The 18521-nt window shown below is 46.3% G+C and overlaps 1 protein-coding gene across 2 annotated transcripts in view; it reads right to left on the bottom strand.

The window, feature by feature from the left end:
• The window catches only part of FAM13A (family with sequence similarity 13 member A), a 146057-nt gene that overhangs the window by 80857 nt on the left and 46679 nt on the right, over nt 1-18521 (bottom strand). For both annotated transcript variants that reach the window (XM_083756397.1, XM_083756396.1), the window contains one exon: nt 9352-9521. In XM_083756397.1, coding sequence (XP_083612523.1) covers nt 9352-9521 — 170 coding nt within the window. The remainder of the gene's footprint in view (nt 1-9351; nt 9522-18521) is intronic.

The following is an 18521-nucleotide window of genomic DNA, read 5'->3' as shown; positions in this document are numbered from 1 at the left end:
ACTGTGTGGTGTAAAGTAATGGATAGATAAAGTATAGTGAGATTAAGTCAGTTTTAAATTTCTTCTCTATAAGTTTTATAATTGTGTTGAGTATCAGGAGTATATGTTATGATAATTATATTAATCTTCTTGTATCTTATAGTGTGGTGGTTTGTTTGATTTTTCTGTTATTTGATTGTATGTTTGTTTACTTGTATGTACATTGTATGTATGTACAAATATATAAAGATATATATTTTCCTCTCCACAGGGAAGAGAGCGATGAAGAATAGAAAGCATGGCATGTGTTGTAGCAAGGTGGGGACCAAAACTGTTATCCAGAAATTATAAAGAAAGGGACAGGAAACAAAACAATGAGTCTGATTGTGCCATTATATAAAGTTATGGTGTGCCCACAGATAAAAGTTATAGCTTTCCAATGTAATAAAGGCTACTGTGCAGCAGAATAAGAAAAGGAGAAATAAAATGATTTGACCACTTTCCTTAAGAGACAAGGCGAGGGTGGGGGTTGAAACCCTTGAATGACAAGGGAGTCAAAGGTGTGGTAAAGGACGAAAAGGAGCTTGCAGAGAAGCAGAATCCTTTAATCTGTCTTCACAACAGAAGATACAGAGCAGTTCCCAGTGCCTGAACTAACTTTTGCATGAAGGGAGTCGGAGAAACTGTTCTCTGCACAGAGCTGGAAATGGTCCAAAATGATCAAAAGTCTGGAGCGCCTAAGAGAAAAGGTTGCGTCATTTGAGAAAATTCAGAGAAAAGACAAGTAAGATTATGGAGAAAGCAGACGGAGAAAAGAGTTTTTCTCCCTCTCTCGTAACACTAGTGGACATCCAAGAAAGCTGAATGTTGGAAGATTCAGGGCAGGTAAAAGGAAGCATTTCTTCACAAAGTGCGTAGTTCAAACTATGGAAGTTCAAACTATGCCACAGGAAGCTAGCAGCTTGGATAGCTTTCAAAGAGGACTGGGCAAATCAGGGAGGCCAAGACATTCTGTGGCTACTAGCCATGACCACTAGGTTCTACCTCCACAATTGCCAAGAATCACAGTGGGCAGAGAGCCATTGTGCTCAGGTCCGGCTTCCAGGTTTCTGTGGGAACAGGGTCCATTGGTCTGATCCAGCATGCAAGATCCTGTGTTCTTATGCAAGGCATTCTTAAACAGGTGTCTGCCCAACGACCTTGGTAAGCCTGCATTCAAATAAACACATACGACGCCTGGTGTGAGTTAGTCACTGATGCCCAGGAACGATCAGTAGCCTTGCGATGTTCTCCTGGTTGCTGACTTGGATTCGGTGCCTTTTAAATTTGCAAATGCAAGACCTGCAGGGATTGTTTCCACTCAGGAGCTGCTCCCAAGCAAAGTCAATCGAGGCTGAAAGAAGAGCTTGCCGCCAACGCCCATCAACCTGTGGCCCTCCATAAAGTTTGGGGGCTCCATCTCCTATCAGTCCCCAGCCAGCGTAGTCAATAGTCAGAGGTGATGGGAGTTGTGGTCCAACCAGATCTGGAGGGCTTCAGCTTCCCTGAAGTACCTTCCCCTGAGAAGCTGCCAGTTAATAAGGAACCATCATGTGACCCGAACCAATCTAATTGAGGAGATACCTTCTCTCGCCGTCTCTCCCTATGCTTTAGGCCCTTGTTGTGTTAGTTTTTCCAAGCTGACTCACTTCATTTTTTAAAAGCACATTTGTCTCCACCCTCCTATGCAATCAGCCCCATTCTGTATCCCATTGTGGGATGTTGGCACTGCGAAGGGTGTTGCATAACCAAACTTTGAGAAATACATTCTTCGAGGGAACAGGCAACAAAGGCTCTTGTGATATAGGCTTTGAGGTTGCTGTTTTTCTGCTCTGGGTGTCTGACTGCTGCAGTACTGGAGAGACACAGCTGGTAGTGTTATTTCCCGTCCCTCCACCCTGAAAGTTCCCCCCCCCCCATAGTGCAAAACCGAGTCCACAAAACATACAAAATGGTTCAGATGATCCGAAATTTGCTAACTACAAAATAAGGGCATGAGCTACGGGAGCAAGACTGTTCACCAGAAACAGAAGATGCCTTTGCATTGCATTTTACCTATGGCTGATGGCTGCCACTGCTTCTGTTTATGCCCCTACTGCCGTGCCCTATGCTGTGTTAGAAATCCCCCAGGCGCCAGGTGCGTTTTGCGACTGGTGCAGGCCCAACTGCGACCACACAGAGATCTCTGGGTGCCAGGCTAGTGACTGACCTCTTCATCTGGCCAGCCCCTCCAGCTTTCTTAAGTAGAGTTTATTTATTGCATTTATATCCCAAGGAGTACATGGTTCACAACCCTCCTCAGTTAATCCCTACAATGATCCTGCAAGGTGGGTTAAGAGGTTGCAACTGGCCCAAGGTCACCCAGATCCTAGGCAGACACCCTAATCACTACACCACACTGGCTTCCTTGCATACTTCTGCTACGGGGGCAAATTAAGTAGGTAATTAAAGAAGGAGAAAGCAAAGTGTCATTTAGAGAAGAGTCTGAAATAATTTCCTTGAAACTTTGTTTTATTCAGGATGGTTTTATTTGATGTTTTAGTGTGCTGTAAACTGCTTTGAGGTTTTTAAAAATATAAAATGGTATAGAAATGAAAATAATAATAATAGTAATAATAATAATAATACAAAGAAGAAGAAGCCCCACTGCAAAAACAAAAAAGGGGCCTAGACATTTCACTGTGGTAACTGCAGCCTAGGTTTACGGTGTCATTTGGTAATTAGTTTATATACTGTATCTGATTTTCAAACACTGCACCTATTGCCCTGTCCTGTGAAAAGGACAGGACTGTTTGAGTGTTGCAGTAACCCTAGGAATTAAGATACACCCACACACATACATCTCCACCTTGTTTATGACGTTGCTAGAGGACTGTGAACCCAATAAACCCTTTACCATTGGAACAGGAAGCCGTATAAGCGAGGCTGAGAAGTACAGCATTGGCACGAAAGCAAAGCTTCACTCTGGAAACATCCAAGCATACCCGCAAGGTGACACAGTGTACTTCCCCTGGCAAATACCCATGGCAGCGTATACTGCAATCGCAAAATCTCTGGCAGAATACACCGAAAGAACATAAGAGCCTGCTTACTTTCTCACCCTTTACCACTTAACTCTGTTCCAGCAGAACTGCCAACGCTACACAACAGCTCTGAGGTTGGATTATTATGAATTGGACTTGTTCATCGCTTGTTACACAGACGTCTCCAAGTGAGCTGCAACGTATTTGAAAGCATAAACATAAATGCACTTTAATGTTGAGGCGTCCATGCAAAACCACAAACAATACCTGTGTAAAATAACCCCCACATCCTCATCAACCACTGGGAGCTTGGCAGCAATGACCTGGAAGCTAGTTTCTAAGAGTGTTGTGGCATTTTAAAGGCTAACAATTTTATGACAGCATAAGCCAGTGCGGTCCAACTTTTCATACCAGATGGGCTGCAAGAGTACTTTGATTCCTCACTTCTCCTTCCCAAAACAGTAACTACACTTTGGGAAGAAGGACCCTGTCAGCGCCCTTATGCCTCCTTCACAAAGCCCAGCGCCTCGCTTACCTGTCTTTGGGAAGGCAGCATGAGGGCTGAGAGGGGAGTCAAATGTTGCTGTAAAGGTAAAGGTAAAGGGACCCCTGACCTAGGTTGGCAGGAGCAGGGACCGAGCAACGGGAGCTCACCCTATTGCAGGGATTCGAACCGCCGACCTTCTGATCAGAAAGCCCTAGGCTCAGTGGTTTAACCCACAGGGCTGCCAAAAAGGCCTTGAGGGCCACATGAGGCTCTCGGGCCATGTGCTGGACCACCCTGGCATAAGCTTTCATGAACCAACAGTCCACTTCATCTGATATCTGAATTGTTACAGGTATGCATATCCATACCTGCCAACCTAACAATTCAAAAGCACATCAAAGTGCAAGTAGATAAATAGGTACCACTCCAGCGGGAAGGTAAACAGCGTTTCCTTGCGCTGCTCTGGTTCACCAGAAGTGGCTTAGTCATGCTGGCTACATGACCCGGAAGCTGGCTCCCTTGGCCAATAAAGCGAGATGAGCGCCGCAACCCCAGAGTCGGTCACGACTGGACCTAATGGTCAGGGGTCCTTTACCTTTATGCATATCCATGGTTTGGTGTGTGTGTGGCCGATTGTAAGCAGTGAGGTCAGAGGGAAACAAACTGCAGAAAAGTACAGACAGTGACAACTGAGTCTTTGTCTTATAAAGAATGCACAATATACCTGCTAATAGCAGTGAAACTCTGCATTGCACAGAACTGGAAAAACAAACAACAGCAGCCCAAAAGCTGGGCTTTTGATTTTATAAAGAAAACTTGCAAAGCAGATGCATGTGAATAAAGGATTTGGTGTGGTGGAGGACTGATGATTAGCAGGATGATCCCGAGGAAAAACCATCTTCTGAAGCTAGTATTTGCTAGTATACCACTTTCCATTTCCATATTTTTTCTTGATGTTGTGCAAAGGCTAAACCAGCAGTTAGGGAATCCTTCCTGCCCACTGCAGAGGGGTGCATTTGTTTGGGGATAATATCAGCAATGCATCTGCAATAGGGGAGGCTAGAGCAGCCCAAAGTGGACAGGATGCGTCTCCCCTCTCTCCCTATACTTCGCTACCTGTCCAGCGATCAACAGATCAGTCCTGCTACAGCTCTGAATTGATCACTTAAGGGGTAAAGGTTCCAACTAGTCCAGCATCCCAGTCTCACAGCACCCAAGCAGATGCCTGGGGGAAGCCTGAAACAGGAACTGAGTGCATCAGCACTCTCCCTCCTTGCAGTTGCCAGCAACTAGTATTCGGAGGAATAATGCCCATGACAGTGGAGGCAGAACACAGACCTTGTGGCCACTTGCCTGGGGACACAGGGAGGTGCCATACACAGAATCAGGCCACTGGTGCATCTAGCTCAGTACTGTCTCCACTGGCTGGCAGAATAGAGCGTGTTGAATTTTTCAGCTTTCAAATTCCCAAAATGATGGGTGCTAAAAATGACTTTGAGAATTCAAAATATACTTTGGCTAGAGACTGGTTACACTACGCTCAGATTAAAGAAGTTTTCAAACTTGATAAAAAGTTAGGATTCCAGGTGGAAAAATCGAAGTTAGGAACGGAATTGTTAGAGCCTAAGACTAAGATACTTTCAAGAATGTATAACTTGCTGTTAAAATGGAACACACAAGACGAAACGGTTAAATCGGCTATGATAAAGTGGGCACAGGACATTGGGTATAATATTATGTTTGAGGACTGGGAAAGGTTGTGGACTACTGGGCTGAACTTTACTGCATGTAATGCTTTGAAAGAAAATGTATTGAAAATGATATATAGATGGTACATGACCCCAGTCAAACTTGCAAAAATATACCACTTGTCTGATAACAAATGTTGGAAATGTATGGGAAATGAAGGAACGTTCTTTCACCTTTGGTGGACTTGTCCTAGAGTGAAGGCTTTCTGGGAAATGATATATAATGAGCTGAAAAAGGTATTTAAGTATACCTTCCCTAAGAAACCAGAGGCCTTCCTTTTGGGTATTGTCGGCCAGAGAGTGCTAAAGAAGGACCGAACATTTTTTATGTATGCAGCAACAGCAGCAAGGATACTTTTAGCTAAGCATTGGAAAAGCCAAGATTTACCCACACTGGAAGAATGGCAGATGCAACAGATAGACTACATGGAACTGGCCGAGATGACCGGCAGAATCCGAGACCTGGGAGAGGAGACGGTAGAAGAAGACTAGAAAAAATTCAAGATTTACTTGCAAAAATATTGTAAATTGTATGAATGTTAAGAAGGATGCTTGATTATAAACAATTTGGCACCATTAAAACAGACGAAGTGAATTATGAAGATAAGTTAAATTTAAGAAAAAACAAATTTTTAGATAATTATTAGGCTAAGTTTAATTTGTTAAAGAGTGAAATAAATGTATCTAAAATTTGAGATATAACATTGGAAAAATAGACAGTCAGGATGGAGACAAGGTGATAAATTGCTGGTTTAATTTTCATAATTTGGAACGCAGGAGTGGGAGATGTGAGGAAGTCCAAAGAAGATAAGAAAAGATGTTATGATATGTAATATTTTTGTTTGCTTATTTATATTGTAATTAAAAAACTCTTAATAAACATTATTTTAAAAATACAACAAAATATACTTTGGCTAAATTGATATTATTTAGTCTTGCTGTGTAAGCACAATGGGCATAAAATTGCACAGAAATCTTTAAAACAATTGTCAAGTACTTGCAGTTATATCATTTTTATTATTATTATTATTATTATTATTATTATTATTATTATTATTATTAATTATTATTATTATTATTTACCATTGCCTGACATTTTCAGAGAGAAAATTAAAATTCTTTGGTTTTCTGAAAGCAGTTCACATGCTTCTTCATCAAACATAGGCTTACCAGTTACAAAAAAATAAAAAAAATCCTCACACCCCCAAAACGTATTTTTTTAAGACTCATCATGGAAGATATTTTCAAACATTAAGTTTCACTCCCTAAAATGACATGCCCTACTGGCAGAAGCTCTTTTGGACAGCGAGTTCTCCCAGCCAATCTGGAGAAACTGGGGACTGAACCTAGGATCTTCTGCATGCAAAACAAATGCTCTACCACTGCACCATGTCCCTTCCTTTCCTTGTCAAATGCTTCTCCTGCTCCTTTCTTCATGCCATCAACTTTGCCCAGTTTCCCAGCAGCTTTCCCCACCCTCACCTTCCTTCTCTCCCTCCAGGCTCCCCCACGGAGCATATTAGGTCCTCAAGCTGCAGATTCCCCATGCTTGGGCAAAACAAGAAAATGGATTACTCCAATTAAGTAAATATACTGTATTTTTCGCCCTATGGGACGCACTTTTTCCCCTCCAAAAATGAAGGGGAAATGTGTGTGCATCCTATGGGGCGAATGCAGGCTTTCGCTGAAGCCTGGAGAGTGAGAGGGGTCGGTGCGCACTGACCCCTCTCACTCTCCAGGCTTCAGGAAGCTATCTGCAAGCCGTGGGAGAGCTGCGCGACTTTGCGCAGCTCTCCCACGGCTTGTGGAGTGCTGCCTCCACTGGGGGCTGGGGTCGGGGGAAGCTTGGGCTTCCCCCGCCCCAGCCCCGTGCCTGGGGGGAAAATAATTTTTTTTCTTTATTCCCCCCAAAAAAACTAGGTGCGTCCTATGGGCTAGTGCGCCCTATGAGCCAAAAAATAAGGTATATGTTTGCCAATGGCACCTGAGAGTCCCATGACAGCCATGGACAAGTAAAAAACCGGAAGGTGTCCACATTCCTCTCGTAATGCACACACAAGGTGCCTTCACCTCAGCTTCACGTGGGACAAAGTCCCTAGTCTAGCCAAGAGACAACAAACGAAACAAGCAGCTGCAATGAGGGCAGAAGAGTTGATGGTTAGCTGGGGGATGGATAGGAAAACAGACCAAGGGGAATGCTAAAGACCTCTGGGATAGCAAGGCTCTGCATTTCTTAGCAAATTCATAAATAAACCCTTTCTTAGTAAAAAACAAAAGACCCAGCTAGCTACACAGGAAAAACTCTTACTTGGAGGAAGACAGGTGCAGAGGCTGGTATTAAAGAGCATGGAGCGGGCAGGGAAAGGGAGCTGTCCACTGGGAGTTTGCAATTCATGGTGCTGAACCCTGTCAACAGTCTTGGGTTCTCTACAATGCTTTGCCCTGGTGCATCGCAGCACAGAACGAGGGTGGAAGGCGGAAGCAATGTCACAACAGGTGGCTTGATCTGGATAGTACAAAGGGCTGACACTTTAGGCATTCAACACATCCATTTCCCTGTTTCCAGACTTTCCCCTCTAGCCTCACAGAAGTCAAATAAGCAACGGGAGCAGCTTCTGGCCTAGTCAAGTTTTACTCACAGGGCAATGTCTTAAAAATAAGGAAAATAGTCTGTTCAAAGCAAAACAAAATTGTTCAAAGCAAACGCAGTTCAAAGCAAAACAAAACTGAGAAGTCAAGGAAACTGCTCCTGGAATTGCTATAGGGGATTCTTGCATGGCTTTGAGATCTTCTGAAAGGGATTCCCATAAAGCTGAGGAGGGACCATTGTGATATATTTATTTCAAGGTGGCAGCCACTTTGAACCGGGTGGGGGAACGGCGGCTTGAAAACTGATTCCTACTTATTCCTGTCCCGAGATTCCTGAATTGCATCTCTGTGTTAGCCCAAACACAAATGAAAATACAAATGAAGAAGTTGCCATATTCACACCAGACATACAAGAATGATTTAACAATAATTTTCTCTCCCCAGGGAACTCTGTGAGGGGAATAGGGGTCTCTTAACAACTCTCAACACCCTTAACAAACTACAGTTCCCAGGATTCTTTGGGGGACTATAAAACTGTATGATAAAGAGTGCTGGTGTGGCCACACCTCCAACAGCCTGCTGTTCTGCCCCAGCGGCATCAGGCATCTCATTCTACCTCAGGGGCGGAAAAAACTTTTCTAAAACAAAACAACAACTGTGGGCTGCATTCCCCTCTGGCCAACCTTCCAGGGCAACATGCTTAGTGACTGGTCAGAGGCAAAAGAGGACATTGCCTGTCTCTTTAGCTTCTTGCATCTACCAACTCTTCGCCCACCCATCCCTTCAGAGAAGGGCAGGGCACTTTGCATTATGGGCTTTATAGGGCTATCGGGATAGGGCTCTATGGTACTGCCCCTCTTGGAGGACATAGGATGCCGCTTCCAAGAGAGGCACAGGGCATTGTCTACTGAATCCAAGGCTGGCCAGCAGTGGCTAGAGAACAGCAACATTTTCAAGCTAGCGTTAAAAAGTACCGTAACAAATCCGGAAAACAAGTGAGCTCCAACCCAGTTTTGTTTTGTGAGAATGACGTCTAAGAAACAGAAGCATTCTTTTAAGCTAGTCTTGCTTCTTTGCAAACAGAAGCCCTGAAAAGGGCTGCCTTTTATTTTAAAAACACACACACACTTAAATCTAATTAGTCGCAGAAATGGCTTTAGAGTGCATCTCACTCTCCTACCAAACCTATTAACTTTGATGACAGTCATCTTTAAGGCATCTTTCTCCCAGGCTCCCGTTAGCATTCCAGAGTTTTAGGCATGCATGTAAGCACAGCATCCTTTTTTCAATAGGATAATACACAGCAGAGGCCTGATTTAATGCGGACGAAGCTAGCTGCTCCATGCTTAAAAATTTCCCCAGCGTTCACAGGCTCTGCTGCAATGCTGTAAATCTGCTTTGTGCAACCAGCTAGCACACCAATGGTCTGAAACGTTGAATTTGCAAGCTACACATTGTATATGGAGGAGAAAAAAGGAACACTAACCTGGTGAAGAATGCAGCACTGCTTATAAAGGAGATTTCGTCAGCTAAATCCATCTCCTCCGAGCGCAAACTGTCCGTTAAATGGACCCTAACGCAAGGAATTCCATCTGACAGTTTTGGCTGCGGCACCAAGCATGCTGGAGAAGATCCTTCTTGCTTGCACTTTGCAACCTAGAGAAACATAGTAAAAGGGGGGGGGCATGGGTAAGGGGCAGAGAAATCTTCCCAGCTCAATTGCAGCAGGCAGGCTGGGGTTGGTTTTTTAAAAAATAAAATAAAATGATACAGTGCCATGAATTCACAGCAAATAGTGAGTCAGCATTTCCACACACACACACCCCCCCGTACCCAATGGATGAAAAACCCAACCTCCTGCTGTAAGGCAATGGTTAAAAAAAAAGCAAGCACAAATCTGTAGTGATGAGAGTCCAACAGGAACCTCACAGCACATTGAAGCAAAGTGTAAAAAAATAAATAAAGCTGGGAATGTACACAGGAACCATGATGTCACAGCAGGCGCAATTAAGGCTTTTTGTGTGTTCCCTTTCTATTAAAGGTAAAGGTAAAGGTACCCCTGCCCGTACGGGCCAGTCTTGACAGACTCTGGGGTTGTGCGCCCATCTCACTCAAGAGGCCAGGGGCCAGCGCTGTCCGCAGACACTTCCGGGTCACGTGGCCAGCGTGACAAAGCTGCATCTGGCGAGCCAGAACCGCACATGGAAACGCCGTTTACCTTCCCGCTAGTAAGCGGTCCCTATTTATCTACTTGCACCTGGGGGTGCTTTTGAACTGCTAGGTTGGCAGGCGCTGGGACCGAGCAACGGGAGCGCACCCCGCCGCAGGGATTCGAACCGCCGACCTTTTGATCGGCAAGTCCTAGGCGCTGAGGCTTTAACCCACAGCGCCACCTGCGTCCCCGCTCCCTTTCTATTACTGCCTCACAATAATGTTATCCAAATCATGAGGTGGTTTTAAACAATATGATGATTATTGTGTAGCTCATAAGCTACACGGAGCTCAGACTGCCAAGGCAGAAATAATGCCATACAATTAGTGGTTTAAGCAATTATGTACATTATGTCGGCAGGGGCGCTGAATAGCTTAATAACGGCAACTCAGCTATATTTATGGCACCGTAACAAGTAAAACCATCAAAACCATTTGATGTATGTGACTCTCTTATTTAATTTTCACATTTAGGCCATTATCTTTATGTAACTCGTATGTTTACATCTCCTTCTTCTGCTTATGTAACACCTACCATTACGCAAGAGGAAGTGTTAGAACAGCTTCAGCAGCAATAAAACAAATATGCAGGACATGTGAGGATCATAGAAGTTGGCACAAGGAAATTACGGGACACGCACCCATGGCAAACACCCCAAAACCTTTGCAGGCACAAATGGTGTTCAAAGCAGGACTGCGTTTAACCACCCCACAAACATCATGAACACAAGCCATCACAAATACCCAATAAAAAAAGAACGTCTGGAGGGGCCGTCACACTTTCCCACTGTCATGGGGGGAAAGTAATCAACTCTCTTGGCAGATGCTAACAGCAAAGTGAGAGATTTCTCTAAGCTGCTGTTGCTTCTTGATGGAGCAATGCCTGCTCAAGTTACCCCCTCTGCCTCCATAAAGGTTTATGTAAGTCGAGTGGCTGTCCCAGCTTGAACTGCTCCCTGGGTGACCCTTTAGAGATGAGATCTTTATCAATACCTATTTATCCACCAGAGAAGGCCACAGAAGCACAAACACACAACCTTATTCCATCCATCCACCAAGGTTTCAGACCCTTGGTTCATCTAGCTCATGGGTAGGCAAACTAAGGCCCAGGGGCCGGATCCAGGCCAATCGCCTTCTAAATCCGGCCCGCAGATGGTCCGGGAACCAGCGTGTTTTTACATGAGTAGAATGTGTCCTTTTATTTAAAATGCACCACTGGGTTATTTGTGGGGCATAGGAATTCGTTCATTTTTTTCCAAAATGACAAAATATAGTCCGGCCCCCCACAAGGTCTGTGGGACAGTGGACTGGCCCCTGCTGAAAAAGTTTGCTGACCCCTGATCTAGCTCATGGGTAGGCAACCTAAGGCTCAGGGGCCGGATCCGGCCCAATCGCCTTCTCAATCCGGCCCACGGACAGTCCAGGAATCAGCGTGTTTTTACATGAGTAGAATATGTCCTTTTATTTAAAATGCATCTCTGGGTTATTTGTAGGGCATAGGAATTCGTTCATCCCCCCCCTTCAAAATCTAGTCCGCCCCCCCCCCACAAGGTCTGAGGGACAGTGAACCGGCCCCCTGCTGAAAAAGTTTGCTGACCCCTGATCTAGCTCAGGATCCACACGCCAAATCCTTATCAGGATCCAAATCGCAGGCTGAATTTGACAGGTGGGCGGGAGAACCCACCTGTCAATACGGCCATAATGATGTTGCATGACTGAAAGGTGGGTGGGGTAAGCCCAGCGGTCAAAATGCCCTCCTCAGCTTCACCAAGTGTCCTTTCAAGCAGGCTCTCAGCCAGGGGCGTAGGAAGGGGGTGGCGGCCTTCGCCCTCCTAGGTGTGTAACATTATACTGGGTTCATAAGGAAAGGGTTAACTAATTGTAAAATGACTAACCAATGGGAACCCAAGGGGCAGAGTTAACTGTGTATAAGGTTTAAGCACAGAGGGTTTTTTGGAAGAGTTAGGGTGGTTGAGAAGACAGTCTGGAGTTAGGAGAGAGAGGGAAGATAGGTCTGTGGGTTGGGCTAGTCTGGCGTGAGAGAATTTGTTAACAGGAATCAAACAGTTGAGATAATCAGTCAGAAGGTATTAGGAAGGTATAGGCCAGTAAAGAAACTAAAGTTAAGATACTGACAGGAATATTATCTGAGAAACCACAAACTTGTTAATGCTTGTAAAATAAACTTGGTTTTTTTGGTTCACTTTTAACAACTGACTGGACTCAGTGTTTTACCAGAGAGTAACTGATTGGTGGCAGCGGGGAGCACAGTGGTGGCACAGGGATCAATAAACCGTTAAATGTCCGAGGGCCCTGTGTGATCGCCCCAGGGAGGCAGTGAAGGCGGACCGTCCTGGGTGCCCTCACTGAGGGGGTGACATTTCGTGCACTGCCTGTCCGTGACTCTCAAAAAAGCACTGCCTCTCCAATTTTTCCCCCCATGGCACAGCTGACGTTTTAAACGATCTAGGGTTTATCATCCAAGGCTGCATTATGAAGTTCCCCCAAGCTTTTAGGCATCACTCCAGCCAAGGTGTTAATTTATAGACTGTTTTGGGAAGAACAGGGAAATTCAACGAATTGAACCTAAGTAATCCCTTATCCATTAAGCAGGCCTCCAAGGAGATATTTTGGGCAGCAGCTAAGATATATGAGAGCCCAAACCTGCCACACCCATTACTGCCCCAGTCGCTGGGTGGCCTCCAGGAAATTCTCACTGTCTCGCCTGCTTTCACAAGAGCTCTGCAAACACAAGTAGGAGCCAAAAGACATTGGAGGCTGTGCAAGTACACTGAATATATATATATATATAGAAAGAGAGATAGAGAGAGAGAGAGAGAGGGGGGGGGGGAGAGAGCGAGAGAGAGAAATGTGGTCCATCCTAGATAATGGAACATTATTCCACTGTTGTCCATCAGTGAAGAGGCTGCACAGGAACTTGAAAGGAAGGAATAGCAGGCCAAAGAAATGGAGCAAGAAGCTTCTGAAAACAGGCAGGAGAAACTTCCGGAACCAGGCGGAAAAGTGGGCCACTTGGAGATAATGTCAAGATAAACGAAGTTATCAGCCGACTACAAAGATCATCATCAGCATAAGTGGAAAAATGTGTTTGTGGCTTTACAGTCGGCATCTAATTCTAACGCTCCTTCACCAAAATGTATCCCAACAGCCACAGAATTTGCCTAAGAGTTAGTAACATCGGCTGGGTGAGGACTGCAGGGCCTGCTCCCTTCCAGGGCTTTTTCCAACTGGCCCTGGAGGCGTAGCCAAGGACCTTATTTGGAACAAACTTTTGGGGAAGCTGGGAAGTGTTCTGCAATTGCTTCCCTGTTCCAAGTGGTTAATGTGTTTTAAAATGTCCTCAAGCAGTCGGTGGCAATTTAAATTTGTATTTCTCTTTTTCCTTTTTTCCTCTGTTGGGGGTGGGTGGGTCTGTTTATGGATATTTGGTTGGGGATTAATTTTAGTATAATTGTTCTGTTTTTGTTTTCTGTTGTTTGGCTGGGACAAGTTCCACAGGGGCGGAAGCACTGGGACATCCGATCTCGGTGATCATGGGCAGGAGGCGGAGTTATGCTAAGACCAGACCATGTCATTACCGAGAAGCAGGTTTAGTCGTTGTTTGAAGACTATCCCTGCCTCCGGGTCTGGCCTTGACCGGATGGATACTGGAATCAACAGGGGAAACCCACATGACCTGAAGGTGTTGCTGTGTAATGCCAGGTCAATGATGAATAAAACCACTGCCATCCACGACCTGATTGTGGATGGAGGATTTGACCTGGCATGTGTGACAGAGACCTGGTTGAAGGAAGCAGATGGGCCTGTCCTTGCTGCCGTTTGCCCACCGGGTTTCTCTTACGCACAGCAACCCAGGTCATGTGGGCGGGGAGGGGGGGTTGCAGTGATTTTTAGGAAGTCATTAGTTTGCATCAGGCGTCCTACTGGGAAGACCCAGTTTTCTGAGTGCATGTTCTGGACGTTGGGCAATAGGGGCAGTACAGGATTCCTTTTGGTGTACCGACCTCCCCGCCGCACCAAGGATTCCCTGTCCGAGCTGCTTCAGGTCATGGCGGATGTTCTCCTGGAGACTCCTAGCTTGGTTGTCCTAGGGGATTTTAACATCCATGCTGACACGACCTTACAAGGGGCCGCTCGGGACTTCGTGGAAAGCATGGCCTCCATGGGGCTGTCCCTGAATAAGTTGGGCCCAACTCATAGTCATGGACATGCCTTAGACCTGGTATTCACCTCTAGTGACGTGGGTGATCTGACACTAAGTAAAAGTGAAACCAAAGAAGTGCCATGGTCAGATCACTTCCTGGTGCAACTGGACTTCTCCGCGACCCTTCCCCTCTGCAGGGAGGTGGGACCAATTCGGATGGTCCGCCCCCGCCACTTAATGGATCCAAATGGTTTCCAGAGAGTGGTAGGGGATGCTTTATCCCATGTTGATGGCCTTTCAGCTGATTCCCTGGTGGCCCGCTGGAATGCGGAGTTAACCAGGGCTATTGACTGCCTGGCTCCGAAGCGCCCTCTCCGATTGCATGGAGCCCGGACAGCCCCGTGGTTTTCTTCGGAGCTGAGGGCGATGAAACAATCGCTGAGACGGCTAGAGCGTCGGTGGCAGAAAACTCACTCCGAATCTGACCGGACACAGGTTAGAGCTCAACGTCGAGCCTACCAAGTGGCGATAGCGACGGCGAAGAAGACTTTCTTCACTGCCTCTATTGCATTTGCAGAAAATAGTAGCAGGAGACTCTTTCAGGTGGTCCGCAATTTAACAGAACCACCTTTACCACCGGGGCCTTGTAAAGACCCCAAGATCTCGTGCAACGATTTTGCAAAGTTTTTTGCAGATAAAATCACTCATATTCGGAAGGAGCTAGACACCACCGTGGGAGCAGGGCTGGGGCGGGAGAGTGCTAGAGCCCTGTCTGGTCAAGTTGCATGGAATCAGTTTCAATCCGTTACCCCCGAGGATGTGGACAGGCTGCTTGGACGTGTGAAACCAACCACCTGTCTCCTTGATCCTTGCCCATCCTGGCTAATAAAAGCAAGCTGGGAAGGGCTGGGCGATGGGCTCTGCGGGGTGGTGAATGCTTCCCTCTGTGAGGGAACATTCCCAGATCTGCTGAAAGAGGCGGTCGTTAAGCCGCTTCTTAAAAAACCATCATTAGACCCGGCCAGTATGGCCAACTATCGCCCAGTCTCAAATCTTCCATTCTTGGGCAAGGTGATTGAGCGTGTGGTTGCTGAACAACTCCAGGCACGCCTGGAGGATGCGGACCATTTGGATCCCTTCCAATCGGGGTTCAGGCCTCATCATGGGACTGAAACTGCCTTGGTCGCACTGGTTGATGATCTCCAGCGAGCTAGGGACAAAGGTGAGAGTTGTTTCCTAGTTCTGCTGGATCTCTCAGCGGCCTTTGATACAATCGACCATAACATCCTTCTGGACCGTCTAGAGGGGTTGGGAGCTGGGGGCACTGTTATACAGTGGTTTCGCTCCTTCCTCCTGGGCCGTGTTCAGAAAGTGGTGGTGGGGGATGAGTGTTCAGACCCTTGGGCCCTCACTTGTGGGGTACCTCAGGGTTCTGTCCTCTCCCCCATGCTTTTTAACATCTATATGAAGCCGCTGGGAGAAATCATCAGGGGGTTTGGACTGGGTGTCCATCAATATGCAGATGATACCCAGCTCTACCTCTCTTTCAAATCAGAACCAGTGAAGGCGGTGAAGGTCCTGGAGGCGGTTGGAGGATGGATGGCGGCTAATGGATTGAAGCTGAATCCTGACAAGACAGAAGTACTGTTTTTGGGGGACAGGGGGCGGGCTGGTGTGGAGGACTCCCTGGTCCTGAATAGGGTAACTGTGCCCCTGAAGGACCAGGTGCGTAGCCTGGGAGTCATTTTGGACTCACAGCTGTCCATGGAGGCGCAGGTCAATTCTGTATCCAGGGCAGCTGTCTACCAACTCCACCTGGTACGCAGGCTGAGACCCTACCTGCCCGCGGACTGTCTCGCCAGAGTGGTGCAGGCTCTAGTTATCTCCCGCTTGGACTACTGCAATGCGCTCTACGTGGGGCTACCTTTGAAGGTGACTCGGAAACTACAGCTAATCCAGAATGCGGCAGCTAGACTGGTGACTGGGGGCGGCCGCCGAGACCACATAACACCGGTCTTGAAAGACCTACACTGGCTCCCAGTACGTTTCCGAGCACAATTCAAAGTGCTGGTGTTGACCTTTAAAGCCCTAAACGGCCTCGGCCCAGTATACCTGAAGGAGCGTCTCCACCCCCATCGTTCTGCCCAGACGCTGAGGTCCAGTGCCGAGGGCCTTCTGGCGGTTCCCTCATTGCGAGAAGCAAAGCTACAGGGAACCAGGCAGAGGGCCTTTTCGGTAGTGGCGCCCGCCCTGTGGAACGCCCTTCCATCAGTTGTCAAAACGATAAACAACTACTTGACATTCAGAAGACATCTTAAGGCAGCCCTGTTCAGGGAAGTTTTTAATGTATGATATTTTAGTGTTTTCTGGTTTCTATGGAAGCCGCCCAGAGTGGCTGGGGAAACCCAGCCAGATGGGCGGGGTACAAATAATAAATTATTATTATTATTATTATTATTATTATTATTATTATTATTATTATTATAACAGAGGTGAAGTGATGGTTCTCTCTCTTACTTGTTCTCAGCAGTATGTTTCTTGGGTATAAATATGGGTAAAAAGTCCAGTTGGAGTTTACTTTACTCACCAAACTAATGCCAGTGTCCTGATAAAAGAGGACTTTTCTGAAGTCCATGTATGTCCACCCAAATGGGCCAGAATGCTTCACTGAGAAGCTTGTCCTTCTCCATTTATGGTATTCTGAAACTTAACAGCCACAACACAGAATTACAGCCTAATGAAAGAATTTGGGTGCCTAGTTGACGTTGTTGGCATTGTTACGCAGTGCACGATAAATCATGCAGGAGTGAACAGGTCTTTTGAGGGCAGAAGACAGCTCACATAAACACCATTGACTTCTGCTTCCCTTCATTGAAGCGAAAGGACTGGAAATTAGAAAGTTGGGGGCAGGGCACAGCACTCAACCATGGCTATCTTTTTCAGTCTGCCACCCTTCTTAGAACGAGCCCAGTGCCACTGAATATGCAAATATTTCTTGTTAGTGTATTTATTTTAAATATTTGCATTCCGTCCCATGCCCAACAGATTCCTGGGTAAACAGCATAAAACACTAAAAGGAAATTATATGGGGCCACAGGTAAACACATGCAGCAGATCAACGCTTCGCACAAATTAAAATGCATGGCAAAAGAGAAATATCCACACCTGTTCTTGGGGGGGGGGGTGTAACAAAGGTGGATGTATACCTCTTTCGAGAAGACCTTCCATGACTTCTTGAAATCTGGAAGAAGCTCAGAAGATCAGGGATGAGAAACCTCAGGCTGGGGGGGATGAGGTTGAGAGATGCAGTCTCTCAATCTGGCCCTCCAAACTCTCCACAGCCAACACCCCTTCCTACCCCTGCTTTGCACTGTCCTTGAGCGTTTATCCCTGACTAGACTGTGTCCTGCAACTCTGATAATATAATCCTTGCCTGGATGTAGGATAAAAACATGAGTCTGTGTAGAAACAAGCCTACTGTAGCCGGGTAAATTTAATATTTGGTGCTCTGCCCACTTTTGTTTCTGATATCACTCACTGCTGGTGGGATGCGGCCCCAGGCAGATCACCTAGAAGGAAATGTGGCCCTCCGGCTGGAAAAGTTTCCCAACCCCTGAAGTAGACAGTCTAGTCCAGGGACAGGGAACAGATGTTGTTGAACTACAACTCCCATCATCCTTGATTATTGGCCATTGACTCAGATGAATGGGAGTCCAGCATCATCTGCAAGTTCACAGGTTCCTCTTAACCTACCCATCTGACCTGCCTTGAAATCTATCACTGCTTCTGGCTTAATTCTGGCTTAATTCTCATGATGGTATACCTCCGCCAGGGTTCTCATGGGTCTTCCATTTCCTACACATTCTCAACTGGCAGTGTGTATGGAGGTCTTGAGCTGCCCAGATGACAGGACCCCCTTCTTGGCTATGCTGATGTAGTCCAAATGAAAGCAGAGCAATACCTTTGGCACCAGCTTGGCTGCTGGAAGGTGCCACCCAAATGCCTTAGGGACTCTACTCCAGATTTACTCCTTAGCCTTTAGACAGCATCTTAAAAAGCAGAGACATCACCTTGCCAACAAAGGTCCGTATAGTTAAAGCTATGGTTTCCCCAGTAGCAATGTATGAAAGTGAGAGCTGGACCCTAAAGAAGGATGATCGCCGAAGAATTGATGCTTTTGAATTATGGTGCTGGAGGAGACTCTTGAGAGTCCCATGGACTGCAAGAAGATCAAACCACTCCATTCTTAAGGAAATCAGCCCTGAGTGCTCACTGGAAGA

This window comes from Podarcis gaigeae (genome assembly GCF_964106915.1).
Source record: "Podarcis gaigeae genome assembly, chromosome: 9".
NCBI classification, from domain to species: domain Eukaryota; kingdom Metazoa; phylum Chordata; class Lepidosauria; order Squamata; family Lacertidae; genus Podarcis; species Podarcis gaigeae.
The sequence above is the reverse complement of the archived record's forward strand: the minus strand, read 5'-3'. Positions and strand labels throughout refer to the sequence as shown.